General features: G+C 52.1%; 3 protein-coding genes across 4 annotated transcripts; 2 read left to right on the top strand and 1 right to left on the bottom strand.

The window, feature by feature from the left end:
- The first annotated feature begins 224 nt into the window (after positions 1–224).
- On the top strand, positions 225–18,656 carry CLTB (clathrin light chain B). 2 transcript variants are annotated; one of them, XM_027098200.1, is made up of 5 exons: positions 225–623; positions 5,627–5,673; positions 12,624–12,741; positions 13,003–13,114; positions 18,205–18,656. In XM_027098200.1, exons 1-5 carry the CDS (start codon positions 437–439, stop codon positions 18,374–18,376), a joined length of 636 nt encoding a protein of 211 aa, XP_026954001.1. In that variant the 5' UTR covers positions 225–436; the 3' UTR covers positions 18,377–18,656. The 2 variants fall into 2 exon arrangements, with proteins under 2 accessions (XP_026954001.1, XP_026954002.1); XM_027098201.1 differs by having other exon boundaries at positions 299–623; positions 12,666–12,741.
- Positions 18,657–20,461: 1,805 nt separating this feature from the next.
- On the bottom strand, positions 20,462–21,455 carry HIGD2A (HIG1 hypoxia inducible domain family member 2A). Its single transcript, XM_027098203.1, has 2 exons — positions 21,234–21,455; positions 20,462–20,893 (listed from the first exon to the last, which is right to left on the bottom strand). Exons 1-2 carry the CDS (start codon positions 21,385–21,387, stop codon positions 20,727–20,729), a joined length of 321 nt encoding a protein of 106 aa, XP_026954004.1. The 5' UTR covers positions 21,388–21,455; the 3' UTR covers positions 20,462–20,726.
- A 154-nt stretch (positions 21,456–21,609) lies between these two features.
- NOP16 (NOP16 nucleolar protein) lies at positions 21,610–26,056 on the top strand. The gene is made up of 5 exons (XM_027098202.1): positions 21,610–21,776; positions 21,867–21,975; positions 23,161–23,230; positions 24,743–24,849; positions 25,602–26,056. Exons 1-5 carry the CDS (start codon positions 21,670–21,672, stop codon positions 25,743–25,745), a joined length of 537 nt encoding a protein of 178 aa, XP_026954003.1. The 5' UTR covers positions 21,610–21,669; the 3' UTR covers positions 25,746–26,056.
- The last annotated feature ends 1,038 nt before the right edge of the window (positions 26,057–27,094 follow it).

Here is a 27,094-nt window from a genome sequence, read left to right as displayed (position 1 = left end):
TCACTTTCTGCAGTCCGCTTCGCCTCTAGACCCTGCGGGAGCTGCGCCCTGTCCTGGTGTCCTGGAAATGCGTGCTGCTGGCCCGGAGCTGGGAGTGCGGCCCGGGCCTCTGGGCCCCTCGGGCTGCGCCGCCGTCCTGCTGCCGCCCTCCTGTGGCCGCTGTGAGGCGACCTCCGGCCGTCCTGCGGGCCTCCTCCCTCGGCCGGTGACATCACCGCATTCCCGTCCCGGCTCCTCCCGCCTGCAGCCGCAGTGACAGGCGAGCCGGGCCCGGTGGCGGAAAGAAAGTGCGGGGCCGCCGCGCCGAGCCTGTCCCCGCCGAGGCCGGCTTCCCCGGGCGGCTCGGGTGACAGTGTCGCGGCCGCCGGGCGCAGGGCGGGGCACGCGCCGGGCACAGCCGAGCGGCAGGCGGACGCTTCAGAGAGACGTGGGGAAAATGGCTGATGACTTTGGCTTCTTCTCGTCGACGGAGAGCGGGGCCCCCGAGGCGCCCGAGGAGGACCCGGCGGCTGCCTTCCTGGCCCAGCAGGAGAGTGAAATCGCGGGCATAGAGAATGACGAGGGCTTCGGGGCACCTGCTGGCAGCCAGGCGGCCCTCACGCAGCCGGGACCCGCGAATGGGGGTGAGTCAGCCTGGTGGCCTGGGGGTTGGGGTACCTGGGGCTCGCACCCGGGGTACCGGGTGGAGTGAACAGGGCCTGCTATGGCCAGCCAGGAGCAGGCCTGGGGCTAGTATGTACCTGACCGGGACCTGGAGGAGATGCGGCGGGGACGGGGGGATCTTTTGGAGATCCCCATCTGAGGCCTTGCCTGGGGCTGTGGATCTGGTGGCTCCCAGGACAGAAATTCGTCATGACATTTCATCCCCAAGCCAACTCCACTATTGCCTGGCTCTGGAATCCAACACAGCTCAGGCTTGAGCTTCCCAGTAGGCTGGCTGCCCCAGGCCGAGCCCTGCAGGTGTGGGCAGAACCCCAGATCTCCCTGCTCCTCAGAAGTAGCTCCCTCCTAACAGCTGGGAAAGCAGGGGACGCTGGGTGCTCCAAGAACTCACAGACCTTCCCTGGGGAACACCTGCCATCCTGCAGTCACTGGTCTAGGCACTTTTCTTACATTTAATCATTTCATATGCATTATTAAACCCATTTCAGAGATGGCAAAACCGAGGCTCAAAAGGTACACTACTGAAACAACTAGCAAGTGGCAGAGTGAGGACTCTAAATCATTTCTCTCTAACTCTAACCCTTTCCACCTGACCACACTGTCTTCCATATGCCAGGCTCTGAGTTTGACACCAGGGTGGGGGCAGGAGCACAGAGGGCTTCAGTCAGATGTGGTCCTGTCCTCCTGGGGTTTGTAGCTCAATGGTTTTCCAAAGGAGGTCCAGGACTCAGGATTTGGGGCCTGGTCCTTGCAGTACTGTGTTTATCAACAATGTTCCTGCTCTGGCTCTGCCTGAAAGGGCAATTTCTTAACGTATCTAGTAAAAGAGTAGATATCACTTTCATGGGTACCTCCAAAACAGCGCTTGCTTCTTGTTAATGTTGTCGTTTTGGTAGGAGTTTATGGGCCTGTTGGAATAAGTGGTACCTTACATATTTTAAAAAAATGTTTACAAGTAAGGATCCTTTTAGTCATGTTTGTATTCATTCAGCATTTACTGAGCACCTACTGTGTGCCAGGCCCAGTGGGGATACAGATATGAATAAGACAGTTCCTGTGGCTTGAGGAGCTTGAAGCATCTCTGTATCCTCTTGGTATGAGAAACGTAACAAGCCTTTTGTAACATATAAGAAACTGGAGGCCCAGAGAGCCTGAATATCTTGCCCAAAGTCACACAGCCATGAGTGACAGATCTGGGACTTGATCCCAGGCTTCTCAACTGTGGGCTCCATGCTCTTTCAAATGCTGTGGCAGTCACCCTGGGAGGTGATGAGATGTAGAGGTAGGGAGGGGGGTCTTTTGCTACCCAACCAAGCCAGCAGTGGAGGACTTCTGAAGAAGCAGCAGCTCCTAGCACTTCAGCGGGACCCTCACACATCCCAGGGAATTCCTAGGAAATGTGAGCCCATGTTCATGTACCAGTATTCATTTGTCCACATCTTCCCCTTGAGACCACCAACTTCCCCAGTCGGGTTGGCCTGGGAGAGGCCCTGCTGGGAGAGCCAGTGTCAGAACCACCTAAGAGAGAAGCAGGTAGAAGTCAGGCAGAGGGCCGCAGAGGTGGCTGGGGGTTGAGCAGGCTGTGACCTCTCCCAGGACAATGGGGCTCCAGGGGTTTACAGCCTGGATGGGAGGTTCCTTCTCCGGCAGGGGTGGTGCACAGATTGGCCCCAGACCTGAGGTGGCAGGGAGAGAAGCGGGGACGTGGCCCTCTGAGGGTCTCCCAGACTCACAACCAGTAAAGCTGCAAATGCTCAGCTGCTCTGCTGAGTGGGGCATGGGGATCCGGGAGGGGTTATGGGATGGCGGCTCAATAGGTGGCCAGATAGGATGGAATTGATCTGATCCTCCTAGGCCTAGACGGTGATGAGCAAGTAATCCCCCGAGACCAGTGATGAGTGCCAGAAGCCCAAATGAGGTGCGGAAAATGTGCCTTGGGCTGCTGGGAGCTGGGTGGAAGCTCCCGCAGCCAGCACCACTCATCACCACTGAGTCTCGTCTCTTAAATGATGCCCCTGTGCTGAGTGCACTGACGTTGGGCTCCCAGGGAAACTGTTTAGTGTAGGCCTGAGCCTGAGCCACTTTGAGTCTCTCCTCTGGGGCTGGAACTACTGCCAGCCTGAGCAATGGATACTTTGTTTCCATTCATCAGCCTTGGGTAGGGCCCAGGAGGTGTGTACATTTTCACACCCAGATTTCTAAGCACTCCACCTGGCTCTGACCCCGACTTGCCCAGTCATTTCCTGGCAAGCCCATTTCCCCTGATGGGCCTCAGTAACCTCCCAGGAATGTTCTGGACCCTTGTCTGCCCCCGTTCCAAAAGGGGTCAGGGATCTGAGAGAAGCAACACCCACAGGGTTATCCTTGGGACTCGTATCTGCCGTACTCCGGTTCTGCCGGCTTCGGACTGTGGACACGTGATTATCAACGTGCCGTGGAGTACTCATTGTGGGGACAGAGACTTTTAATTCTGTGTGTGGGTATGTGTGGATTCCCAAAGAGGTTAAGCCTCATTCCAGGGGAACACTCATGGGACTGAGAGACTGGGGCACAGAGACTTTCTGAAGGCCAGGGTGGGCACCTGTGGACAAGGAGCCTGAGGCTGGGACTGGTCGGGGAGGCAGGGCCGCAACTTCCCCTCCAGAAATGCCAGGTGCACAGACCAGCATCATCGTGAATGGACCCTGGTAACGTAAGGCCCTGGTAGAGGAGATGCCCCAGGAGAAGAAGCCACTTTGCAGAAGATGCTGCCACTAATTTAGGGGCCAGGCCACCCATGCAGGAGAAACCCCATCTGAATGAGTAGGGAAGGTGGCTGACAACGGTTGGTCAAAATCAATCAATGTTTGGCTGTGCAAAGTTGATTAGAATCTATATCAGCTGGGCATTATTTCCATGGGATTAAGTATCCTTCTCTTCAGTCCCCAAGCTGAAAACACTGTCACCATTACTCACAGCTCTACCTGGCTGGTAAAGTGTACTTGTCCATCTGCGTTGATCTCGTGCAGCCTCCTGTGGGTCTTGGCTAAGAGGCACTGCAGTTTCTGAGAGTCCTCAGGCCTTGTAGATAACAGTGGGCCCCCAAAGAGCAATTCAGCTTCCATTTAGCCAACACTGCTCACCCTTAGGAGCTGAATGGGGTACAGAGCCTTATAAGGGAGTGAATGACCCGTGGGAGGTCACAGTAATCGCATAAGAGTGTGGGGGGTTCTGTACGATATTCTGGGATACCCCAGAGTTGAGACCTTCCATCAGCACCCAGGGAAGTAGGGGAAGTAGTAGAGGGCTTCCCAGAGGGGATGACTTGTGAGCTGGGCCTTGGAAAACAACTGCATCCCAAAGAACATTCTTTAGTGAGGGAAGCAGGAAGAAAGGTGTGGGATGCGGCATAGTGTGTTTGGGGAAGGAGGAAACCAGAATAGGGTTTGTGGGAGGGACTGGTGGGAAGTGAGGCAGGAAAAATGGGCAGGGCCAGATTGTAAAGATCCTCACGAGCTATGGGCCAAAGTTCAATGTACTCATTCAACAAATATTTATTGGGCTCCTATTATGTGTCAGGCACTGTTCTAGGTGCTGGATCCCAGCAGTGGACAAAACAAAGTCTCTGCCCTCCCAGAGGGCATTCAAGTGGGGAAGACAGATAATAAGCACATACTAAAATAAACATATCAGGCTGTGGTAGGTGCTACAGAGAAAATAACTGCCCAGGGGAGGAGGTAGGGGTGCTGGGGGATGAATGTCAGGGGTGGTCAGGGAAGGCCTCTAATAAGGCAGTGTTTGAGCAGCAGCTGAAGGGCGTGAGGCAGCAGTCCACATAGAAATAGGCAGGAGAGCTTTCTAGGGAGAGGGGACAGCACCTGCCGAGGCCCCAAGGAAGGAGCAGGCCCTATCGGCCACCATGGTCACGGGAAGTGGATTTCCTTTTGGTTTGTGTTCATTATATTTTTAATTAGAGGAGTGACATAGGTAAGTGTATGCTTTTCAAAACGTCAACCTTGGCAGCTGGTTTGAAAGAGGTTTGGGAGAGGGTGAAGATGGAGGCAGGGAGGCCAGTGAGTGGACAAAAACCATTTATTCCTTCTTTCTTTAATGCACCGATTCATTTGCTTATTCAACAATTAGTTTCTGAGCGCGTCCTAAGTCACAGGTACCGTGCACGGCTCTGGGGAAGACAGCGGTGAGGATAATGGACACAGGCGTGCCCGTCCAGGTGCTTGCCACTAGCGGGACAGACAGGCCAAAGTAGTTGTACAGGTGGGCCAGGCTGGGGGCAGAGGGCGGAGGGCAACTTTGAGGATTCTTGTTGCAGCAGAAGCCACAGGAATTTGTGACTAACCAGATGTCAGGGAAAGGGACCGGGAGGAGTCACTGTTTAGGTGAGGGCAAAATCGACTCCTTCTGGGAGGGGCAGGAGGAGGAAAAGTAGGCCAGGTGCTGCCTGGTGGGGGCAGTGATTCCTGCTCTCCGAGGTGGAGCCATTGCTCAAGGCACCACAGGGACAGGCAGAGACCTGCAGGCCCCTCTTCCTGAGCCCTCGCAGACCCTGCCCTGAGCCTCCAGAGCCTCTGCCTGTTCACCAGGCACAAGCTCCACAGACAGTTGGGCCATTCCCAGCCGTGGCTGAGGGGAAATCAGTTTTGGGTAGGTGAGGACCTATTATTGGCTGGGTGACCTTGGGCAATCACGTAGCCTTTCTGAGCCTCAATTTGAGAATCTGTAAAATGGGTTGATAACAGCTTTGTCACAAGGCTATGGTGAAAATCAGAGGTCATATGGCTGTGAGAAGGCTTTGTGCACAGTCAAGGATTGAGCCCAGGTTATTTGCATATCCATTATGTGTGTGTGTAGGGCGGGGAGTCAATACGCACATGGACATATACAGAGGTTGCTTCGGGGGCTAATGTAAGACCCTGCTTGCTATAAGCTGAGCAATGAGTGATGCTGTCTTCTGTTCTCTTTCCAGCGGGTTCTGAGGACATGGGGACCACAGTCAATGGAGATGTGTATCAGGTAAGCAAGATTCTGTCGTAGCAGGGGAAGGGACCGACAGCCTGGGTCTCGGTAACTTTTGGCCCCCATCATGGGTAGGATTAGGGATTCAAGTTCTGTTCATTGGGATGGGAACATCAAGAAAGATTTTGATGTGGTTCTTTTGGTCATGTAGGAGAAGGGGATGAAGAATAAGGACCACAGGGATCAATGGGGTGTTGCCTCAGGTTGCCCGTGATGATGTCCAGCTTCCAGAGGGAGAGATTAAGTGGCCCGCAGTGGCATGGACTAAAGGAAACACAGGGCCCTGCACACGTGTGTGCCATTGGTGGGAGGCTGAAGCCAGTGGTCATCTGCACCATGTCTGAGCATTTTAACTGGGTGAGCCTTGGACCCAGAGATTCCACTTCTCAGAATTTTCCCAAAGGAAATAGCTGGACAAGGACACCCAGATTCTTTGCAGGATTATTTATAATAGCAGACAAACTGGAAACAACCTAAGTGCCTAGTATTGAGGGCCTGGGTAGGTAAATTGGAAAACCATTCTGTTGTTAAAAAGAGCAGTCAGAGCTTTCTGTATTGACATGAAAAGATGCCTATAATATAGTAAATGGAAAAGCAGCTTGCAGAATAATATGCACAGTATGGTCCTGTTTTATATTTTAGAAATGTTTTCATGAAAGATCTGAAAGGATGTGTACCAACTGTTAACAGTGGTTAGCCCCGAGCTTGCGGGAGAAGGGGGGATAAGGAAAGGGTTTTCACTTTCACTGGATTGTCTTAAAATTCTTTGTAGTGATCCTATAACACACATGCGCACACACTCACCCCCCCCCAAAAAAACAGCTAGTAAAGATATTTCTAGTTAAATACTGCTTCTCTCCACACTCACTTAACCCCCCTCCCTTCATACATACACAGTTCATTTTGAAAGTACTTAAAGAACTTGGACCACAAATAGCATCCCCAGGACCCCACAGATGCAACAGTCTTTACCCCCAACCTGCAGATACCTGGGTGGGGGCAAAACCTTCACTGGATAAACTTTAATTCCCACTGGACTGGCTCAAAGACCCTTGACTGCTGGGGCTGCAGCTGCAGGATCTCCTGAGCTCTGCTTCGTTGAGGAGCTGGCCTCCTAAATCCTCAGGGAGAACAAACAATACTTTCTTATGTAAGAGAGATGGGCTGGTACCTTACACAGGACAACTGGCCAAGTCCCATTTCTGGAAAATTACTCAACTACCAGCAAGCTAGAAAAGTCAGTCTCTAGGACTTTAAGGGCTTCGTGTCTCCCTGGGCCTGAGAGCACCAAATAAGCAGCATTGACGCTGGTACAGTTTGGCAGAGCATTGAGACTCAGGCTGCTCCTGTCCTGGGCACACTCAAAAGGACGTGGCCTGACCCAAAAGGTCTGTGTCCTAAAGTGGCCCTGGAGCTGGAGATACACTTGGGACCGGAGAAGTACCTAGAACACCATGAGCAGGATGATTTTCCCTTTCTATACATTAGGATCTTGAGGCCTTCTCCCTCCCTGCCCCAGGCCTCGCTTTGTATTTAATGGGTCTGAGAAACCCTGGGCCTCCTCCGCAATCTCGGTGGGAACTCTTATTCTCCCTGCTACCAAGAATAACCCCAGCTATGTTTATCTGTAACTCATTTCACATCTGTGCCACGTTAGCATCCTAACAGGCAGGGGAGGGGTCACAGATGAGGCGAGTCACTCGGAAGCTTAGTGGCCAAGTTCAGGTTCATCTAGATCTCCTGCCCCTGATCTGGTGCCCTTTGTACCATCCCCTCGTTGCTGGAGCAGGCAGGCCACAGCCCCTGGCTGGCGGGTGGGAAGCCCCTGCAGACTTTTCTTAGGATGGAGCATAGAGCAGGGTCTGGCTTGTGCACCCCAGGCTTTCAAGGGTCCTGGGCAGAACTTTCCTGCTACCTTTCTTAATCTTTTCTGGAAGGCTATGGGCCACTAGGGGGTCCAACTGTGAACCTGGTCCCCAATAAGGCCTAAGGATAAGCCTGCATCCCCGTTGAGCTACTTAGAGGAATCAACAGCTCAGCTCAGCTTAGCTTTAGCTGGTCAATCCCACAGATTGGTTATGCCTCATCCTCCTGGCTGTCCCTGGAGTCACAGTACATGCTCGACCAGCATGGCCCCCCGGAAGCCCTTGTGGTGGTATCCAGTGTCCAGCGGAGGGGTCCCTCGGGAGAGGAGTGCTGGGGAGCTGGGCTGAGAAAGCCTGGCCCTGACTGTAGCCTGTGGCCTTTTAGTCCACAGGCCATTCCTGCCTGACCTCTTCCCTTTCGAGCTTGGGAGGGACTCAGAGCATTCCTGCAGCCCCTGGTGAGCCCTCCTGGGCTGCCAGCCCCACTGGCGGCTGACCCGATTTCCTCACTGCGACAGTCAAGTGATTAAAGAGGAGCCCGGCTGTGGCCCTCCCGACCTCACTGCTCACTGGCAGGGGCAAGGCAGGAAAATAAGTCCAGAGCAGCTGGAGAAGGGGAGTCAGCAAATAGCTTCTCAGGGCCTTGTCTGCTGGCAGCACCACTGTGTTCTTCCTGGTTGTGGTGATGGTACAGCGCAAGCCGGTCTGCTGGGGGCATGCCACGGGCAATGGTGAGCCCTGCAGCTCTGCCACCCGTGCATGTGCATGTGCATGTCCGCTACAGGCTACAGGGGTCACAGGGCAGTTATCGCATTCAGGCCCCATTTTGCACCCCGAGTGGGATGTTGTCACTCCCATTTGACAGGTGAGGAAACCTAAGGAGCGCGGGGAAGGGACTTCTTAAAGGTCGCGCATCCAATGAGTCGCAGGAGGGAACTTAAAGCCCAGTCGCTCTGAGGCTGTGTCCCCGTGCCCTCCACATCGCTTTGCAGGCAGCCCCTCATTCCTTCATTTAGTCAACTCGCATTCTGAGTGCCATGCGCTGTGCTCAGGGCCTCAGATGTAGAGGCAAATCCCATGGATGTTTGTCCTCGAAGAGCTCAAAGGACAGAGACCTGAAAGTCATGCAGGATGGCAAGGGCTTGGGTGTGGGGCTGGTCTCAAGAGTTCTTACTATGCGTCAGGCACCACCCAAAAGCGTTATGTGGATTAACTCATTTCATCCTCCCAACACCCCTACGACGTAGGTTCTGTCATTATCCCCATTTTACAGATGAGGAGGAGGATGCACAGGGAGGTTTCATAGCTCTGGTTGCACAGCAGGGAAGAGCTGGGACCTGAACCAGGCTCAGGCGCCAGACGCTGCACTGAAGTCAGAGAGTGCGACAGGGACGGATGTTGGAAGTGGGTTCCAGGCTGCCCAGGGGCATGTGGGTGGTCCTGGCTAGGGGGACAGCACGTGCAAAGGCACAGAGGATAAGACACGCATTCTGGGGCTTGCCTGGAGCCTGGCACCTGCTGCAGAGAAGGGTGTGCTGGGGGAACCTGAAGAGACCACGGGTGCAGGGCTGCTGTGCCCGCAGGCGGAAGGGATGGGGGTTGGGGGGGCGGGCACAGCTCCCAGCCAGAGCCTGTTACTAGGCCGTGCTGGTGGAGGACGCAGGCCCAGCTTGGCCAGGCTTTGTGCCCAGGGCCTAGGCACAGCGTGCTTGGACCACACTGAGCAGTGCCCCTGGATGTGCAGTGCAGCTGCCCGCCCCCCGCCCCCCGCCAGCCCCAGAGAAGCCCCAGGGTCTCTCAAGCTGCTCCTACACCCAGACTGCTCCTACGCGGGGCGCTGTGGCGGGCTGCGGCAGAGGAGTTTGGATGGAGTCAGACAACCTGCGCTTCATTTCTGGCTTTTCCCAGCCGGACAGCTTTGGACTAGTTACTGCCCTGAGCTGGATTTCTCATTTGTGAAATTGGGATTAGAAGCCCTGCACTGCTGCCTCCGCAGGTCTGTTGAGAAAAGTGCTCTGTAGCCCTGGAAGCTGCTTCTAAATCCCTGACCTAGCCACTGAGTGAGCCAAGGCGGGTGCATGTGTGGGTGTGAGAGAGACAGACGGGGAATGGGGCGTGGGGCAGTGGGAGGAGGGGGTGCAGTCTCTAATCTTGGGATGGTAGACTTATCAGGGAGACCAAAATCACGTGACACAGAAGTAACTTTGGTCCCTATTGGCTATGTATGGACACATGTGTGGCTATGTGTGACACCCAGGAATTCAGTTTGAATTCTGGCCCTGCCAGTTCCTGGCCAGGTGACCCTGGGACTTCGGAGCTAGACTTTTCCTACCTGTAAAACAAAGATAATGAAACCCACCATGTAGGGTTGTAAAGACCAAAGGGAACCGTTTAATTGCAAGTTCTCTGCCAGTTTTAAAACGCTGTAACCTGTGAGTCTTAATTTTGGGGCAGTCTTGATGGAGATGGTGGGTCCTGAAGGACACCATGGGATGACTTTTACCCAGAGGACCCCCTCCAGCCCACCTCTCCCACCCCATCTGCTCCACACCTGGTAGCATCTCTGTACTCAGATGTTTGCAAAGGCACCGGCCTCATGTAGTCCTTAAGCAGCCAGCTCTTGGTCTGAAATGCCCTTTCCCTATCTCTTCCCAGCCTACTCTGCTCCCAGGCTAGAAAGGTCATGCCCTCCCTTGTCCCCACTCTTTTCATGACCCGTGTTATGCATGTACCCCAGCTATGGTCCTTATTTGTGAGGGACTCCCTCTGCAAGCTCCCGGATGATGGGCTGTCTCGTTCATCCCTGACCCCAAGCCTGAACATCTGTTAATTCATTCAAGTAATGTTCTTGAAATCCTCCTACAGCCAGGCCCTCCATGTTCTACATACTATAAAGAGACAGGCAGTCTCTGTCCTCATGGAATTCCCTTACTGGGGGGCGGGGTAGGGTGGGGTGGGGAGGGCAGATAGTAAACATGTAAACAAACCAGGCTTTTAAGATAGCCTGAGTGCCAAGAAGAAATAAAATGTAGCACCTGGATAAACACGTAGAAAGTAAAAGTAACTGCATTTGTCTGCAGATGGGACAGTCTATAGGATTGGGCAGAGGTCCTGGTAGCCTAGCCTCAGGACAGGGCTGTTCCCAGAACTGGAAAGGTACACCTGTGATCAACTCGTGTTGTCTAGATTAGGGCCCTGGAAAGGCCCCTCGAGATGTCTTGAGAGACTCTCTCAGTTGAAGTGTAATGCTGGGCAGGAAAGAGGAATAAGGACAGCGCCCCAACTGCCCCACCCAAGGGTGGGCCTGATCCGGGGAGCCAGGCTGCACCTCTCCGCCCTGGGCCTGCCCTTCCTTCTCCCCAAAGACAGCTGGAGATGCAGCCCTGATGTTCCATCTGCGTGCTCCTTCGCCCTGCTGCCCACAGCCCCTTGGGCAGACGCTTACCCAGCCCTTCTTCTGAACCGGGCACATGCTGGCCCCGGGGGGGATCTTCATCCACATGGCCACTGCTTACTGAGCACCAGCTGTATGCCCACAGCAGGCACCACTGGACAGATGTTGTTGGGTGGGGAGAAGATACGCTGGTACTCGTGACAGTTTTAATGAGTGCTTGCAGTAGGAGCACAGGGAGCAATAAAAAGATGGGACAGGAGTTCAGAGGCTGTAAACAAGGTCCTGTCCTGCCCACCGGGAGCTCACGGTCCAGCGGGGAGACACCTGCAGTAGAAGGTGAGGGTGTGACAAGAAGCACAGAGAGGACAGGGTGTGAAATCTGTTTTGGGGCTGGGAAATATCCCAGAGCTGGTGACCTCTGAGCTGGAAACTTGTGGGGTGGAATAAGATTTCATCAGCCAGAGAAAGGAGGGAAGACAACTGAAGGCGAAAAGCACAAAGGAGACAAAAGCGGGCAGCATGGGCGTGTGGGATGTGTGCAGACAGGAATGCACGGGGCGGACAGAGCACCAGAGTGGGTGTGCCAGGAGATGGGGCTGGATCATAAAGTCTCCAGCTTTGCGAGACCAGAGGGGAGCCCCATCCTTGCTGGGCTGAGCTCTCAGCCTGCAATGCTTCAAGTCACCACCCTGGCAGGTGGCGTGGAGAACTGGGCAGAGCCCTGGCTTGGGAGCCAGAGGACTGGACTCTGGCCCTGCTTCTGCCACTGTGTTGTGCCATCTCTCCTGGCCTCAGTTTCCTCCCCTATAAAATGGGAATTAATAATAATAATAATTCTAGCTACCATTTACTGAGCCATCACTCCATGCCAGGCACTCTTGTAAATGTCTTATAAATATTGTTGCATCAAATCCTCACAACTAGCTCTTAGAGGTACTTTTATTACTATTCTCACTTCAGATGAGAAAACTGAGGCCAGGCAAGGTTGAGCAACTTGCCTGGGCTACACACATATATAGCAGGCAGTAGAGGTGGGATTTGAACCCAGATGGTCCAGCTGCAGAGTCTGAGTTTTTCATCACTGTACAGTCGTAGCCATGGCCACCCTGCCTATCTCAGGGCTGCTCGTTCACTCAGCAAATAGTTATTGAGTACCTGCTACATGCCAGGCACTGTGCTAGATGCTGGGGACACAGCAGTGAACAGGACAGGCAAGGTCCCTGTTGCCACAAGGGTGACATTCTGATGGAGGAGACAGACAATGGACAAGTAAGCATATTATAAAGTGAGGCCATTTGGGACTGTGTTATTTGGTAAATAAAACTAATAGGGCAGGGCTTTAATGATAGAAACACAGGGAACTCTCTGAGTGCCAAGAAGCGTTTGAAGTTCTTTACACTTTTTTAACTCATTTCATCCTCATATTAACCCTGTGGGGTGGATGCTATTTTGTAGCCCATTTTATGATGAGGAAAGTGAGGCACAGAGAGGTTGAGTAACTTGCCCACGGTCACACAAGGAGCAGAATTACTGGCAGAGGGCACAGCAAGTGCAAAGGCAGGGTACAGTCCCAGGAGACAGTGGGTATGAGGTGGTTTGAGATGTGAGGGGGTGTCCTAGTACTCAGGCGCCAGACACAGAGGGGCAGGTGGACAGGCTGGGTACACTGCCATGTGTTTGTGTCCTAGGAGGCTAACGGTCCAGCTGATGGCTATGCTGCAATTGCCCAGGTCGACAGGCTGACGCAGGAACCCGAGAGCATCCGCAAATGGAGAGAGGAGCAGCGGAAACGGCTGCAAGAGCTGGGTGAGGGCAGGGCTGAGTGTGCAAGCTGGGCTGGTCCCCCTGGCCCCGGGCTCCCCACTGGGTTGGCTCTCTGAGACACGGTCGGGTGGGGAAGCCTTAGGCTATATGGGGCCCTGCCCCACCTTAATGTGGGATTGGCTGAGGATGGACCCAGGGCTGCCTGCTGGGGCTGAGGGGAGAAGCAGCAGCCAGAAGCACAGCCAGCTGTGCCTCACATCCCTCCCGGAAAGCTGCTCTTCATTCACCTGTTGTGGGTTGCAGATGCTGCCTCCAAAGTGATGGAACAGGAGTGGCGGGAGAAGGCCAAGAAGGACCTGGAGGAATGGAACCAGCGCCAGAGTGAACAAGTTGAGAAGAACAAGATCAACAACCGGTGAGAGGAGCTGTGAGGGTGCGAGGGGACTGTAGGGTCATGAGGGAACTATGAGGACATGAGAGGACCTACAGAGATATGAGGAGCTATGGGGACATGAGAGGACCTATGGGGACATGAGAGGACCTACAGGGATAAGAGGAGCTATTGGGGACATAAAAGGACCTATGGGCACACGAGAGGACCTACGGGGCATGAGAGGACCTATGGGGACATGAGAGGACCTATGGGGCATGAGAGGACCTATGGGGACATGAGAGGACCTACAGGGATATGAGGAGCTATGGAGACATAAGAGGACCTATGGTGACATGAGAGGACTGATGGGGACATGAGAGGACCTATGGGGACATGATAGGACCTATGGGGACATGAGAGGACCTATGGGGACGTGAGAGGGCCTACAGGGATATGAGGAGCTATGGGGACATAAGAGGACCTATGGTGACATGAGAGGACTCATGGGGACATGAGAGGACCTATGGGGACAATGAGAGGAACTATGGTGAGGGGACTGTCTTGAGGATGGGTGATTTGGTGGCAAGAACACGGAGGAAGGAGAAGCCGAACCCACAATGATGTTTCCTCAGTGGCCTGTGGAACTCAGCGCGCTGAGCTCTGCATAGCTGGTATGCCGTTAAGCTCTGACCTCCTCACCACGACAGACAAAAGTGAGTCTGCCAGTAAGCAGACGAGGTCCTGGGACCCAGTGGGATGTAAGCCAGACTGTCCTGGAGCCCAGTGGCCAACAGCTCGACCTGGGCCCCCTGTGGCCATGGTTATCATGACAGAGAACACAGGCCTGGCAGGAAGGGAAGAACCAAGCTGTGTGCAGGATTTTATTGCTTATAGAAATGATAATGCTTCGACCCAGAAGTGGCTAAAGAATAAAGGGAAGTTAGTGGCCTATATAACTGGAAAGGCCAGGGGTAAGGGCTGCAGACCCAGTGGACTCAGGCACTGAAACAAAGTTCGTCAGTGCTCACTTTTACTGTCTCTCGGTCTGCTTTCCCCTACGTGGCCTTCACTCTTGGGCACACACCCCTGGGATGGGGGCAAAGGTGGCCACTAGCAGCTCCAGGCTTCTGCTCGATTTTCTTGGCAACTTCAGTGAAAATAAGCCTCTTGCTCCCAACAGCTCTAGCTGAAGTCCTCCACCTGACCTTCATTGGTCTGGTGTGGGTCACGTGCCCACCCCAGGCCCAGTGATTGTCTCGGGGGAGGGACTCTCCCATAGACCCAGCTTGGTCGATAGTCCCATTACTTGGGTTGTGCATGGGGTCCGGTCCCACCCAAACCACAGGGACTGAGTGGGGGCAGCTGATGCTTCAAAGGACAATCAGGATGCCCTTCCTGGAAGAAGGGGGACAGATGTTGGTCAGGAAAGATAGCAGAGGCCCACCGGAGAATACCTTGCAGAAATGGTCTCAGACTAGAGACTGCCAGCAGCCCCTACCTCTGAGGCTGTGCACTTCAAGGTACAAGACTTGCCAGAAAGGAAAAGGCTGGCTCTGGGAAGCCACCAGCTGGAAGCTGCTGCATGCCAGGCCCTGGGCCGGGCACTGCGGAGGCCGAGCTGAGAAGGACGCAGTCTGTGTCCTCAAAGAGCAGAGGAGGGAAACACACGGGTACAGCTGAACTCAGTAGTAGGGCCCTCTGCAGGAAAGCTGTGGAAGCAAGGGATGTGGGTGGCGGAGGGACCTCTGTGTCTAGGGACCTGGGCTTTGGAAGGTGGCTAGGAGTTCACCAGGAGAAAGAGGGCAGGGGGTGGGGGAGGGTATTCTAGACTAGGGAACAGCATGATACGAAAGAAAGGACGTTGTGCTTGGGCACCAGGGAGTGGCAGGAGACAGGGCCGGAATGAGGGCTCCCATGTGCAGGGCCTCAGAGGCGAGGGGCGGGCAGACACAGGCGGTGGGGAGCCACTGAAGGTTTGTAAACAGGGGGACTAATATGATAGGGCTGAGTTTTAGAAAAGGCCACCCACTCGGGTGGGTAGAGGATCCCTGCTCTCCTCTCAGGACTGTGGAGAGTTGCTGAGCCTTCCAGAACTATGCTTCCTAACACGTCTCCAACTGGAGGTACTAACGCTGTCTCTCTTTCTCTTTAACCCTCTGCCTGTCTGTCCATCTTGCCATCCCGTCTTCCCCCACCTAACCCCCTTCCCTCAAGGATCGCCGACAAAGCATTCTACCAGCAGCCAGATGCTGATATCATCGGCTACGTGTACGTGTCTCCTTTGCTCCTCTGCAAGGGCCTGTGTGTGGCTGGCAGTTTCTTGAGTCTCCCCCTTGTGGGGTATAAATGAGTATGGCTGGGCCTGGGGCAATGATCAGAGCAGGAGGTGAGCCCGAGGGGTGGGTACAGGCACCAACCCTCACCTCCATCCCTCCAGCAAATGTTTATTGAGCATCTTTGAGACAGCTTTGCTAAAATCCAGGCAAAGAAAAGAAAGGAATGTCCGGCCATCCCCAGGTGAGAGAGGCAAAGGGCAAAGCAGCCCAACTCCCTCCTTTTGAGATGCCTCTTGGAGGGGGGAGGTGGGGTGAGTCTTCTATTGAACAAACAAACATTGAGGGCTGGTGCTAGAGGTATAAAGAATGCACAGCCATTCCCCGCTCCTGCCCACAAGTGCACTGCTCCTCCTTAGAACTTCAGCCTGAATTTGGTCATGAGCCCCTGTCCAGACCACCAGTGGTTCCCTTTCACGTGTTTCTGCTTTGAGGTCTAGTTGGTCCTGTGCCTGATCCAGACCAGAGATGGCAGAGATTTCCTCTTATGCCGCCCTGCTGGCTGGTAGTGACAGCCTGGACAGTGTGCTGGGGATTGTGAAGCCGAAGAAAATAATGCAGTGATGAATGTGTGATGATTGCCACGTGTGTATGTGCCAAATATTTGCTGTTCCTCGCTCTGGATACGCCCTTGGCAGGCCTCTGACACTGTCTGGGCTAACGCTTCTCTCACAGATCATGGGACACACCAGAATAACAGCTTTCCACTCCTTCCGTCCACTCTCCCATCTGTCCAGTGCCAGTCTCTGGTCAGACAGGAGTAAGACACACATGGTCTGTCCCCCCAAGTTGCTCATGATCAAGAGTGTGTTGTGATAAGAGCCACATGCAAGGACACAGTGGGCTCAGGGAGAGCCCAGGCAGGCTTCAGAGGTCAGAGTCCACCGGCCCTTAAAGTGTGAGAAGGAGTGTGCTGGGTGGGGAGAGTGAGAAGGGAATGGCATCCTAGGTGGGAAAAGCTGCTGGGGCAAAGGCGATGAGATGGGAAATATCTAGCGGCCTGCAGCGCCTGGAGCGGTGGGAATGGGGAGAGAAGGTCAGTTTGGAGCCAGTTGCAAAAAGCCTGTCATGAGATGTTAAAAAGCTCAGACTTGATCCTGAAGGCAGCGGGGAGCCATGGGAGGTTTCAAGCAGGAGAGTGGGGATGGAAGAAGGGCATCGGCGCTGAGGAATACCACAGGGCGTTCAGTGCTCCTGTTGCACCCGAAGAAATGGTCCAAGGAGCACCCAAGGGAGTCCTGAAGAGAGGAATAGTCTAGACCAGCGCTTCTCAGTCTTCCATGTGCCTATGAATCACCAGGGCCTCTTGTCAAAATGGAGATTCTGATTCAGAAGGACTGAGGTGAGGCCATGATTCTGCATTTGCAACAAGCTCCATGGTGATGCCGGTGCTGCTGGACCATGAACCCCACTTTGAGCAACAAGGTTAGAGGCAAGCCTCTTGACCCAGAAGAGAGAGCTCCTAGGATCGCTCCCCTCAGCCCCACTGGTCAGCCAATGTCACACAGCACCTTACATTTTCTCAAGCCTACACACACCTGCTACGTTGTTTGATTCTCAGGCCAGTGAGACAGATCAGCAAGGTGGAGGCACTGATCCTCCCTTCCCAGGTTAGGAAATAAGCACACACCAGGGAAGCAAGATCACTAGCGAGGGGCCGGGTCACCTGATCTGGGGCCGGCTCATCCTGAGCCGTGGGGATCACGTGGAGAGCTCCCTGCCATCAGTCAGTGCCTGGCATGTGGCAGAACTGGTCCTGCTTGAGATGCAGGGGGCTTCTAAGGAGAAAGGGGCTTTAGGGACACTCGTTGGCGAAACAGGACAGAGACCCAGCCCTCTCCACCCCAGAATCCCTCATTGCTTTTCTCTTAATGACTCCCATGTTTAGGTTTTGTCCACTAAACTACATTTATTATACTTTGTTTCCCCATTGTTCTTTAATCAGTGGCTTCTGTAACTGTCAGCCAGAACTTCTGATGAAAAACCCACCAGTTTCCATCCTAATTTGATTCCAATCAAAGGCAAAGACTCCAGTGGAGCATTCCTCAGGCTGTGGCGCCAAAGAGATAATAGTCATTTGGGGCTAAAAAGAGTTCTGTAGTCAAGTATGCTTGGGATATGGCAGATTCTATATCCATCGTGTACTCACATTCGTGGTGCACATAAGCACATTAAAGGCTTTGCAAGTCTTGTTTTGAAGATCTTCTTTAACTGATTCTTCTATACATTTTTGACCACAGCTCTTTTCTAAAGAACACTTGTAGGGTCCACAGAACCCCGAGGCAATGCTGAACCAGAGACTTCAGCTAGGTGGTTAGTCAATGTCCTGCTTAGTTTTTGGAAATGTTGAAAATAGCTGAGATACTGCATTAGTTCCTCCAAGGGCCTTTAGGTGTCAGGAGCCCCAGTTTGGGAACTCTTGATAGAGGTAATGAACAGACAGTGCTGGGGCAGGGGTAGGAGGCTACTTGAGCTACAGTGGCAAGGGAAGACCTTTCTGAGGAGGTAAGGCCTGCACTCAGACCTGAATTACAAGAAGCAACAAGCCATGAACAGGTCTGGGGGAAGAGGTGACCGAAAGTACAAAGGCCCTGAGGTAGGACCAAACTAGGCTTCCTCTGATGGCAAGGCTGTTCCTGGGGGCCTGAGGTCAGAAGGCCCGGGGCTGGGGAGGAGACGTCTAGACAAAGGACCCCAGAGTAGGCTGGACAAAGCAGCCTTGCTCAGTGGGAGCAGCGCATCACTGATTAAGGGGAAAGGCAGACAGCTATGAAACCTCTGTCCTATCTCCACCTGCAGGGCATCTGAGGAGGCTTTTGTGAAGGAATCCAAGGAGGACACCCCAGGCACAGAGTGGGAGAAGGTGGCCCAGCTGTGTGACTTCAACCCCAAGAGCAGCAAGCAGTGCAAAGACGTGTCCCGCCTGCGCTCGGTGCTCATGTCCCTGAAGCAGACGCCGCTGTCCCGCTAGGAGCCTGCCACCAACATGGCCGCCATACAGGGGCCGGGCCGGGCAGAGGAGGAGCAGCTGCTTTGGCCAGGGGGGAAATGCCTCCAGCAGCTGCTACACAGCCTATTCCGTTCCTCGCCATCTCCCGGGGCCGGGAAGGGGAACCCTCACCCCTCTCAACTGTCATTCCCTCACGGCCCTACGGCCCAGCCCCTCACATCTCCTCTCAGTCCACAAAATTGTGACTGTCCCTCCTGATGTATTTTTTTTTCTTGGCTTAAAGGGTGTGTTGTTAACTCTTTTTACACTTATTTCATTCTCATTTCTCTGGAAGCCACAAACTGGTGTCAGGGCTGTTTGTGCTTAGAACTTTCCCAGCTTCATGGGCTTGAGAGAAGGTAGGGCTATTTCCCTGGTAACCCAGGAGCTCCCAGCTGGGAGAGGGCATCCCAATCTGTCTATGTCTGCTGCCTCCAGCCCCAGGAGGAAAGACAACCTCTCACAGAATGCTTTTGCAAGCTTGATCCTTTCTGATCCTTGAACAAACCCATGACATAGCGATTCTGTTGGTCTGTCATATAGCCACAGACACCCAGAGGGGAAGCAGCTTGGAGGGAAGAGGCAAGACCAGAGGTTCCCGGTGGGTGCTTCCTCTTTGCCTGAGTGAGGGGCTGGTGAAGGTAGCCTCTGCCACAACCCTTCCTTGGGATTGGTCAGGACCCTCTGCCTCTTTCAGCTGTGCTCTTCTGTGGATTTGGGAGAAACAATCAGTGACAACACCTTCCCCTTCAAGAGAGTTGCAAACAGGTTATGTTCAAGCCATTGTGATCTGAACAATGTTTAAAAATATTTAATTGCCAACTGTATTAGTTTCCTAGAGCTGCCATAACAAAATACCACAGCGTCTGGTTTAGAACAACAGAAATTTATTGTCTCACTGTTCTGGAAGTCATAAATCTGAAATCATGGTGTCAGCAGGGCCATGATCCCTCCAAAGGCACTAGGGAAGTATCTGTGTTCCTTGCCTTGTACAAGCATTACTACAATCCTGAGTTCATCTTCACATCGCCTGCTCATCTTCACATCGTCTGTTGCTGTGTCCAAATTTCCCCTTTGTATAAGGACACCAGTCATATTGGATTAGGGCCCACCCTACTGACCTCATTTTAACTTGATTACTTCTGAAAAGACCCTACTCCCAAATAAGGTCACATTCTGAGGTACTGGGGTTAGGACTTCAACTAATCTTTTCTTTTTTGGAGGGGGGGAGCCCACAACACCAACAGTTAAAAATAGTGGCCATCCTCTCTAGAAGTGCCGTAGTCCTCACCACTTCATATCTGTTCCTTGTGGAGGCCAAGGGTCACCACAAGTACTGCTTTACATTTATAATCTCTGTCTTACAGCTGAAAGAGCATGGTGGGGGCAAGAAACTTAGCTGGCCTAAGTCATTCAGCTGGTGTTGAAACTGATGGAGTCACAGATGGAAGGAACCTGAATCCGAATCAACACTTTAGGGATGACTGCAGACCAGGAACACCTATTTGAGACTTTACATGAATGAGAAACTCATGAGTTGCCTCTCTTCTAGAGGTTGCTCAGGTCCCCAGCCTCCTTTTTTCCTTAGCCATAAAACACTAGGTGCTGCCACAAACCACTGGCAAGCTTTGGGGATTATGCTTTATGCCCTTTCTGTTACACCACGCTGCTTCTCTAAGCCTCAGTTTCCTGGTCCATAAAATGCATCAAGAACCAAGCTGAGATGGTCTAGATCAGTGGAGCCTTAGGTGCTCTCAGGAGGTGGGATTGGGGTCAGGAGCAGAAGTGGAAGGCAGAGCCCCCTGCCTCTGACAGAACCATGGCAGGCCTCATATGAAGGAAGGTTTTCTACTGAAAGTTTGAAAACTGTTGGAAAGCTCAGTTTTTTGTTTTTTTTTCATATAACATCACTGTAGAGACTCTCTACTTTTAATAAGTACCCCAGGGTGATTGTTACCAGGAAAGTTTGAGAATCAGTAGACTATTGGAATTCTAAGAGCCCCTGCAGGCTTTAGTCTGTTTTCTCCTAAAACCAAAGACCAAAAAGCATGGGGGTGAGACTGGGAATGAATTCACCAAACTACAAGTGGATCAGAGTTTATTAAGTAGGGAGTGGTGAAGGTGCAGCACAACTAGAAGTATGCAACACTCAAACTGAACCGAACCTGAGATTCCTGAAAAAAATCTGTCGGTTACACAATTGGCCACTTCTGCCCCCACTGATACAGGGGCTTGTCAGGGGAGATGAGGGAATAATGCCAGTGGCAGGACCGGTGGTTGCTCCTGGAGCTGGGAACGATCTCCGCGGAGCTTTCAAGGGCAGGCCACCGACTCAGGGTCGAGATTTCATAGTGGATGCAGCCAGACCCATCAAGATGGCTACGACCGTGAAGCCCTGGGCGGCGATTCGGGTGCGCATCATGAGCTGGGAGCGCTGGCTCTGACCCCGGTGGAAGCAGTAGAGGCCGTAGGTGAGGGCGGCCGCTGTGCCCAGGCAGCCTGAAGAGGCGACAAAGCAGGTGGGAAGCACCCTCCCCGCTTTGGGCTCCCGCCCCCAGGGTCAAAATCTCTATAAACAGCAGCTGAGGAGAGGGGGGTATGGGGTGGAGCTGAGGTGGGAGGGGCTGGCCAAAGCGGGGGTCCTCCGTGTCAGAATCGGCCCCATCTCAGCGCCCCAATCCCGTCCAGCTCCTGCTCCAATCACCGCCCGGCCCCTTCGCTACATCTCTGGTCTACTCTCATTCCAGTCCCCCCTGGCGTCCCCGGTCCTCCCCGATTTCATTCCCCTCTACATCACTGTCTTCTTGGTCTACAGTACCTTTAGCGCCCGCTTGCTTACCTATGGGTACCATTGGGTTCTCGCGGGTCTTGCGAAGAAACTTTTCCTTGAAGCTTTCCGAAGTGCTGTATACACTGGGGCTAAAGCCCTCAATGACTGGGGGCTGCGATGGTTCAAAGGGTGCCTCCGGAGTGACGGGGCCAGGAGTCGCCATGTTTTAGGTTACAGCAGTAGAAGAAAACCCGGACGCTAAACCCCGCCTCCTGATGAGGTCATCAAAGAGGGCGGGGAAAAGGACTTTGCTCAGTGTTGTACGCAGGTGTAATCCCTCATGGCACTCTGGGAGTCGTAGTAATCAGTCTGCTGTCGCTGCGTGGAGGACTACATTTCCCCAAAGCCTGCGAAACCACGCGATCACTAGCCGGAAGGAGTCGCTACACGAGGTACTTGGAGTGAGAGGCACGGAGTCTGAGTTACCCGTGCTGGGGTCAGCGCGATGCCTAAAGCCAAGGGGAAGACTCGAAGGCAGAAGTTCGGTTATAATGTTAACCGGAAGCGTCTGAACCGGAATGCTCGACGGAAGGCAGCGCCGCGGATCGAATGGTGAGGGGACCAAAGTTCAGGAGTCAGGGGGCCTCGGGCGGGACAGCCGGCGAGATGATGGTTACGCGATCGCCCTCTCTTTTCCCGTAGCTCCCACATCCGACATGCCTGGGACCAGACCAAATCGGTGCGGCAGAACCTGGCCGATATGGGTTTGGCTATGGACCCCAACAGGGCAGTGCCCCTTCTTAAGAGAAAGGTAGTGACGTGGTAGGGTCCCGGCCCTTGCCCTCCATCTCCAGCTCCCCCCCGCCCCCCACTCCCGCCATACTTAGCTGGGTTTCAGAACTTAGTCCTGTCTATTATTACCTCCCTCACGCCCTTCCTGGGTTTGCGACTTCCCCACAGGCAACTCGGCCAGGCTGTACTGACTGTGGTTGAGGGTCCCTTCATATTCCCTCCCCCAGCACACATTGGACCTGGGTTGGAACTTCCCCTTTCCTTCTGCACTTACTTTTTTTCCTCTGAAATTAAACTGTTTGGGTCCCTTGGCATCTCAGCCATATTTTCCAGAATTTATCTTTTTCTGCCCTTAACTTTTCTAATAAGGAGTTTGGAATCTTTACTTACTGTTCCTTACACCTTTCCTCAGTTATCCAGTCGTCCTTGGTCTGAGGCTTCCGAAGGGGTAGTTTTTCCCAGGGCTGATTTCTCCGGAATAATTATTTTTCTGGACCCGCTCTCAGAAATAGCACCCCTTTTCACTCAGTAACTTCTTTCCTGCTTTATTTTAATTCATTGGCAGTTGTAAATACTTGATGGTATATTATATTTGTATATTTGCTTATTGTCTGTGACTCTTTCCACCAACATAATCTCCTGGGGACAAGGATCTGTGTTCCATTCACTACTAAATCCTGTGCTGCTTAGGATGTGACTAGTGCTCAATAAATAGTCAACCTAATGAATGGGCTTGCTGACTGGATTTGTCCCATTGCCTTCAGACATGTTTCTTTTTATCCCTTCATGCCAGAAGAAAATGGTGCTACTGTTTCTTGAACAATTATGAAGCTAATAGCCAACCACCGTCAGCTTGCTCTTCTGCATAAGAGAAGATGTCTGACATCTCTCCCTCACTGTAAAGTATAAAGTGCTTTCACGGGCATTGTTTCATTTGCTAACCGCACAGTTAAGTGAGGCAGGCAAGCGGTATTATGCCCATTTTATAGTTAGGCACAGAAAGATGAATTGCTTACTTGAGCCTCTTGGGAACCACGAAGCTTCCAGGGAGGGCATTAGTTCTTTTTGTCATCTATTCTTGCCTTTGTGGAGGGATCCTTGTGGGTAATGCAGTTGTGTTGGGACGGGCAGGAGCCTTTAGAATTTCCCCTCATCCAGGATCTTTTCCTGTGTCTCCTAATCTCACGGTCTGTGTTCTCTGCAGGTAAAGGCCCTGGAAGTGGACGTGGAGGAGGGGCCTAAGGAGCTCATGCGGAAGCCCTATGTGCTCAATGGTGGGTGTGGGCCACATTCCTCTAGGTCACCATCCTGCTCAGTTAGAGCTGGAAAGGACCCTCAGATGTTCTCATTTCACAGATGGAGAAACTGAGGTTCAGAGGGAAAAAGTGAGCTGTTCTAGGGCTCAGCTTGCAGAGTTAGGACTGTGTCCCGGCTGAGACATTTTCAGTCTACTGGCTAAGCTCCAGTGTGTGAAGGGAGATCAGAGATGTTCAGGGAGGATGTAACTAGTGCCTGAGAGGATAGAAGAGAAAACGGTAAGTCTCAGGCATACATTCAGCTTCTTATGAGATTAAGGATGAACAGATTTTTTAAAAGATTCCACCATGTAATCTTTCCAATGATAAATCCAATTTTATGTATATTAAGGCTATAGAGACTGAATATTAAAACAGAAGAGGGTAAATTCTGCAGGGAAGCAGGAATACTCTGGAATATTCTACCCATCCTTCCTCTTTCCTGTCTGTGGTTTTTAACAGTTCTCCTAAAGTTTAAAGTATCTGAATGACCAGACATTTGATATAGAATTCTGTGAGTTCCTGTCTGTAGTCTATTTTAATGATTCTTGTAAGAGTTACTGACTGCACAGGACTGTATATACAAAATCGTGTGTACTCTCTGTAGTTAAAGCTAATCTTAAAAAGTTTTATTTTTAATTCTTTAATTAAAACAAAATTTAATTGTGGTTAAAAAGCACATAAAATTTACCATCTTAATCATTTTAAAATGTATAGCTCATTAGTGTTATATTCACATCGTCTTGCAACAGAACTCCAGAACTTTCATCTTGCACGACTGAAACTCTTTACTCATGAAACAGTAATGCCCTGTTCTCCCCTCCCCGCAACCCATGGCAACCAAGTTAAAGATAATTTTGACTATAAGCAATTTTAGCACCTGACCCTGGATAAGATTTGACTACCTCATTTCCATGAGGTAGCTATTTTTCTCCCTTCATAGATGAGGAATGGGGGAGTATTTACCTAGCTATTTTAGGTGTGAAGCCATTATTGGAGCTTGGCTTTTCCCCTCACAAAGTAGTAGATACACAAAGGAGTAGAGAGGTGCCTCAGGCCCTAGTTCTTACAGCTGGAGTTCTCATTTATTCACACCTTTCCATTTCACGTATTAACTCTTCAAGAGATTCTCAGAGAGTTTTAGAGCTGGAAGGGAGCCCTGTCCTGTGGACAGGCACTGCATCTTCATCTCTGTCCCCAGGACCTGGCATTAAGTAGAGATTTTTAGTTTGGTGCCTTTCTTTCACCCATCTGAGGCCCAAAGAGCGGTGACTTGCCTTTCAGTTCATTGCTATACTGATAGATGCTTGTGCCATAGACAGAGCCTGGGACCTGAGGGGCTAAAAAGAAGTTTCTAGCACTGAATTTGCAGATGGAAAAGCTCATCCGATGGTTGGTGTAGCAACTCTTGTGGCTTGGGATTGACTGAGCAGCTCAACTTGTGCAGGAAGCAAAGCTTCATTCCCTGTCTCTCGGCTTCTCTCAACCCAGACCTGGAGGCAGAAGCCAGCCTTCCAGAAAAGAAAGGAAATACGCTATCTCGGGATCTCATTGACTATGTTTGCTACATGGTGGAGAACCATGGGGAGGACTATAAGGTGAGTGGCTTAGGCCTGGCAGGAGGAACCACTTGGGGCCCTTTGGAAAGGTACCCTGGACCATTCAGGGTCTGATATGCTTGGCTATTGCCTGTTTCCTGAGACTGAATGGAAACAGAGAGGAAAGAGAGACCCTAAGAAATGGATGCCATTGACAGAATGCTTATAATTGGAGAGACTGAGTGGTCTGTGGTTCATATCACACTCATTAATACGTTTTGCTTGCATGGTATTTTTATTAATCAACTTGAACTACAGGTGACCTTTGAACAACTTGAGAGTTAATCTGTCTATATTTATAGTTGGTCCTCCAAGTCTGCGGTTCCTCGCATCTAGGGATTCAACCAACCATGGACCATGTAGTGCTGTAGTATTTACTACTGAAAAATATCCGTGTATAAGTCAACCCATACAGTTCACATCTGTGTTGTTCAAGGGTTAACTGTAGTTGCCATTTTAATTATCGGAGGTTTCAAATAAAAGTCCTTATTTTTGGCTTCTCCTAAAAATTGAAAGATCTGGGTACATTGGATCCCCGTGCCCAGGTGGGATCAGTTGGCGATGGATGGAGAATGAGCTACTCAGTTGATCCCAGTTCCTGCCTAGTCCCTGAGGGCATTTCCCCACATACACTATGGCTTTTAAGGTGAGGAATCTGAACCTCAGGGATGGGAAGTAGCTTGCCCAACTCAGGGCTAGGATTTGAACCTTGCCTGTCCAGCCTTCTTCAAGTGGCCCTTCTCCCTTCTTAGGCTATGGCCCGGGATGAGAAGAATTACTATCAAGACACCCCAAAACAGATTCGGAATAAGATCAACGTCTATAAGCGTTTTTATCCAGCGGAGTGGCAAGCCTTTGTCGATTCGTTGCAAAAGAATAAGATGGAGGTTGAGTGACTGGTTTACACCTGCCCCAGGTTGAGGCTTCCTCCTGGACCAGAGAAGCTGAGCCAGGGTTTAAGGCAAGGAGAGGTGTGCAGCTACAGATGAGTCTAGCCAAACCCCATGGAATCAAAAGGTTACAGCGCACGCACACACACACACACACACAAAATCTCTCACACTTCCCTTTGGGGGAGACATTGTCTCCCAGAGGCTTCAATTTATGTTCTTCTGGAGTCTCTGGGAAAAGCCAGAACCTGCTGTTTTCAGAGTGGGTGGTTTGTTTGAATATAGTCTGTGTACAATAAAATACAGTATTTTACTTCTCTGATGGTTTTGTATTTGCCCCTCCCAGCCAAGCTCTGGGTCTGCCCCTGCAAAAACCTACTCAGCCAAGGTAAAGAGGCCATTCAGCCCTTTTTGCTCCATATTCACATGCCTTTCTAGGCACAGCCTCCCTCCTCTTCTCCCCTGTTCTGGTTCCACTGCTCTCTGCCTTGGTTTCCTGCATAGCAGTTCCACTAACGCTTCTACAGAAGCCTGCTGGGAACTCTGGGCTGCTTGGGAGGGGCTTCCAGTGCTTGCCTCACCCCAGGCTGGGGGCTGGTGAACCGGTTCTCCATGGCCCTGGTCTGAGGCCAGATGTGGCTCAAGGGCCAGAGGGTAAGGAGCTGTATAGCTGCTTCCTGGTCTGTCTTCAAGTGACCTGCCTTTGCTACTTGTCTTTCCTGAAGGGAGTCTGAGGCCCCCAAACTTGCTTTCTGAGACCGTCTGGGCACTGCTGAATACCACTGTGTTGTGTGCCAAGCACTGGGCTACACACTGCATGGCCATTCCCTGGGGCCAGGCCTGCCTAATTCGGTGGCACAGCTGGTATGTAGCAGGATCACAGACAAAGTGTGGGGTGGGTGCTGGGCATTTTCTTGTCTTGATACGGTTATCCTCAGCTATTAATAATACAGAAAACCTGTTCCTAAGCTTTCTCCTTAAAGCACGTAAAATTTGTCTCTCCTCACTGCTCTTGAAAAGAAGGGCTTATGTTTTTACATAGAACATTTCACATAAAACCCTGTAAGGTTGTGTGGGATCTTGCAGGTAAAGAAACAGGCTTGAGAGGCGTTAACGTGGGGTTTGAAGTCAAGTCTGCACGATGACTAAGCCTAGACTTTCTCTTGCTGACCTTCTCTTTGGACCCTGAAGGCAGCCCACCTGTCCCACACCATTAAGGCAGGCTGGAAACTAGACAGAAACCACGCCCCATCAGATCCGGCCTGCTAGACTCCAGCAGTGACTGGCCATTGTGAACACCTCAAGCACAGCCTTTATGATTTGAGTCTGCAGCAGAGCTCCTGGGGGCCTTCGTG

This window comes from Aethalodelphis obliquidens, unplaced genomic scaffold (genome assembly GCF_003676395.1).
Source record: "Aethalodelphis obliquidens isolate GAN/ISIS:26980383/991018 unplaced genomic scaffold, ASM367639v1 scaffold121, whole genome shotgun sequence".
NCBI lineage: Eukaryota > Metazoa > Chordata > Mammalia > Artiodactyla > Delphinidae > Aethalodelphis > Aethalodelphis obliquidens.
This window is presented reverse-complemented; position numbering and strand designations above follow the sequence as displayed.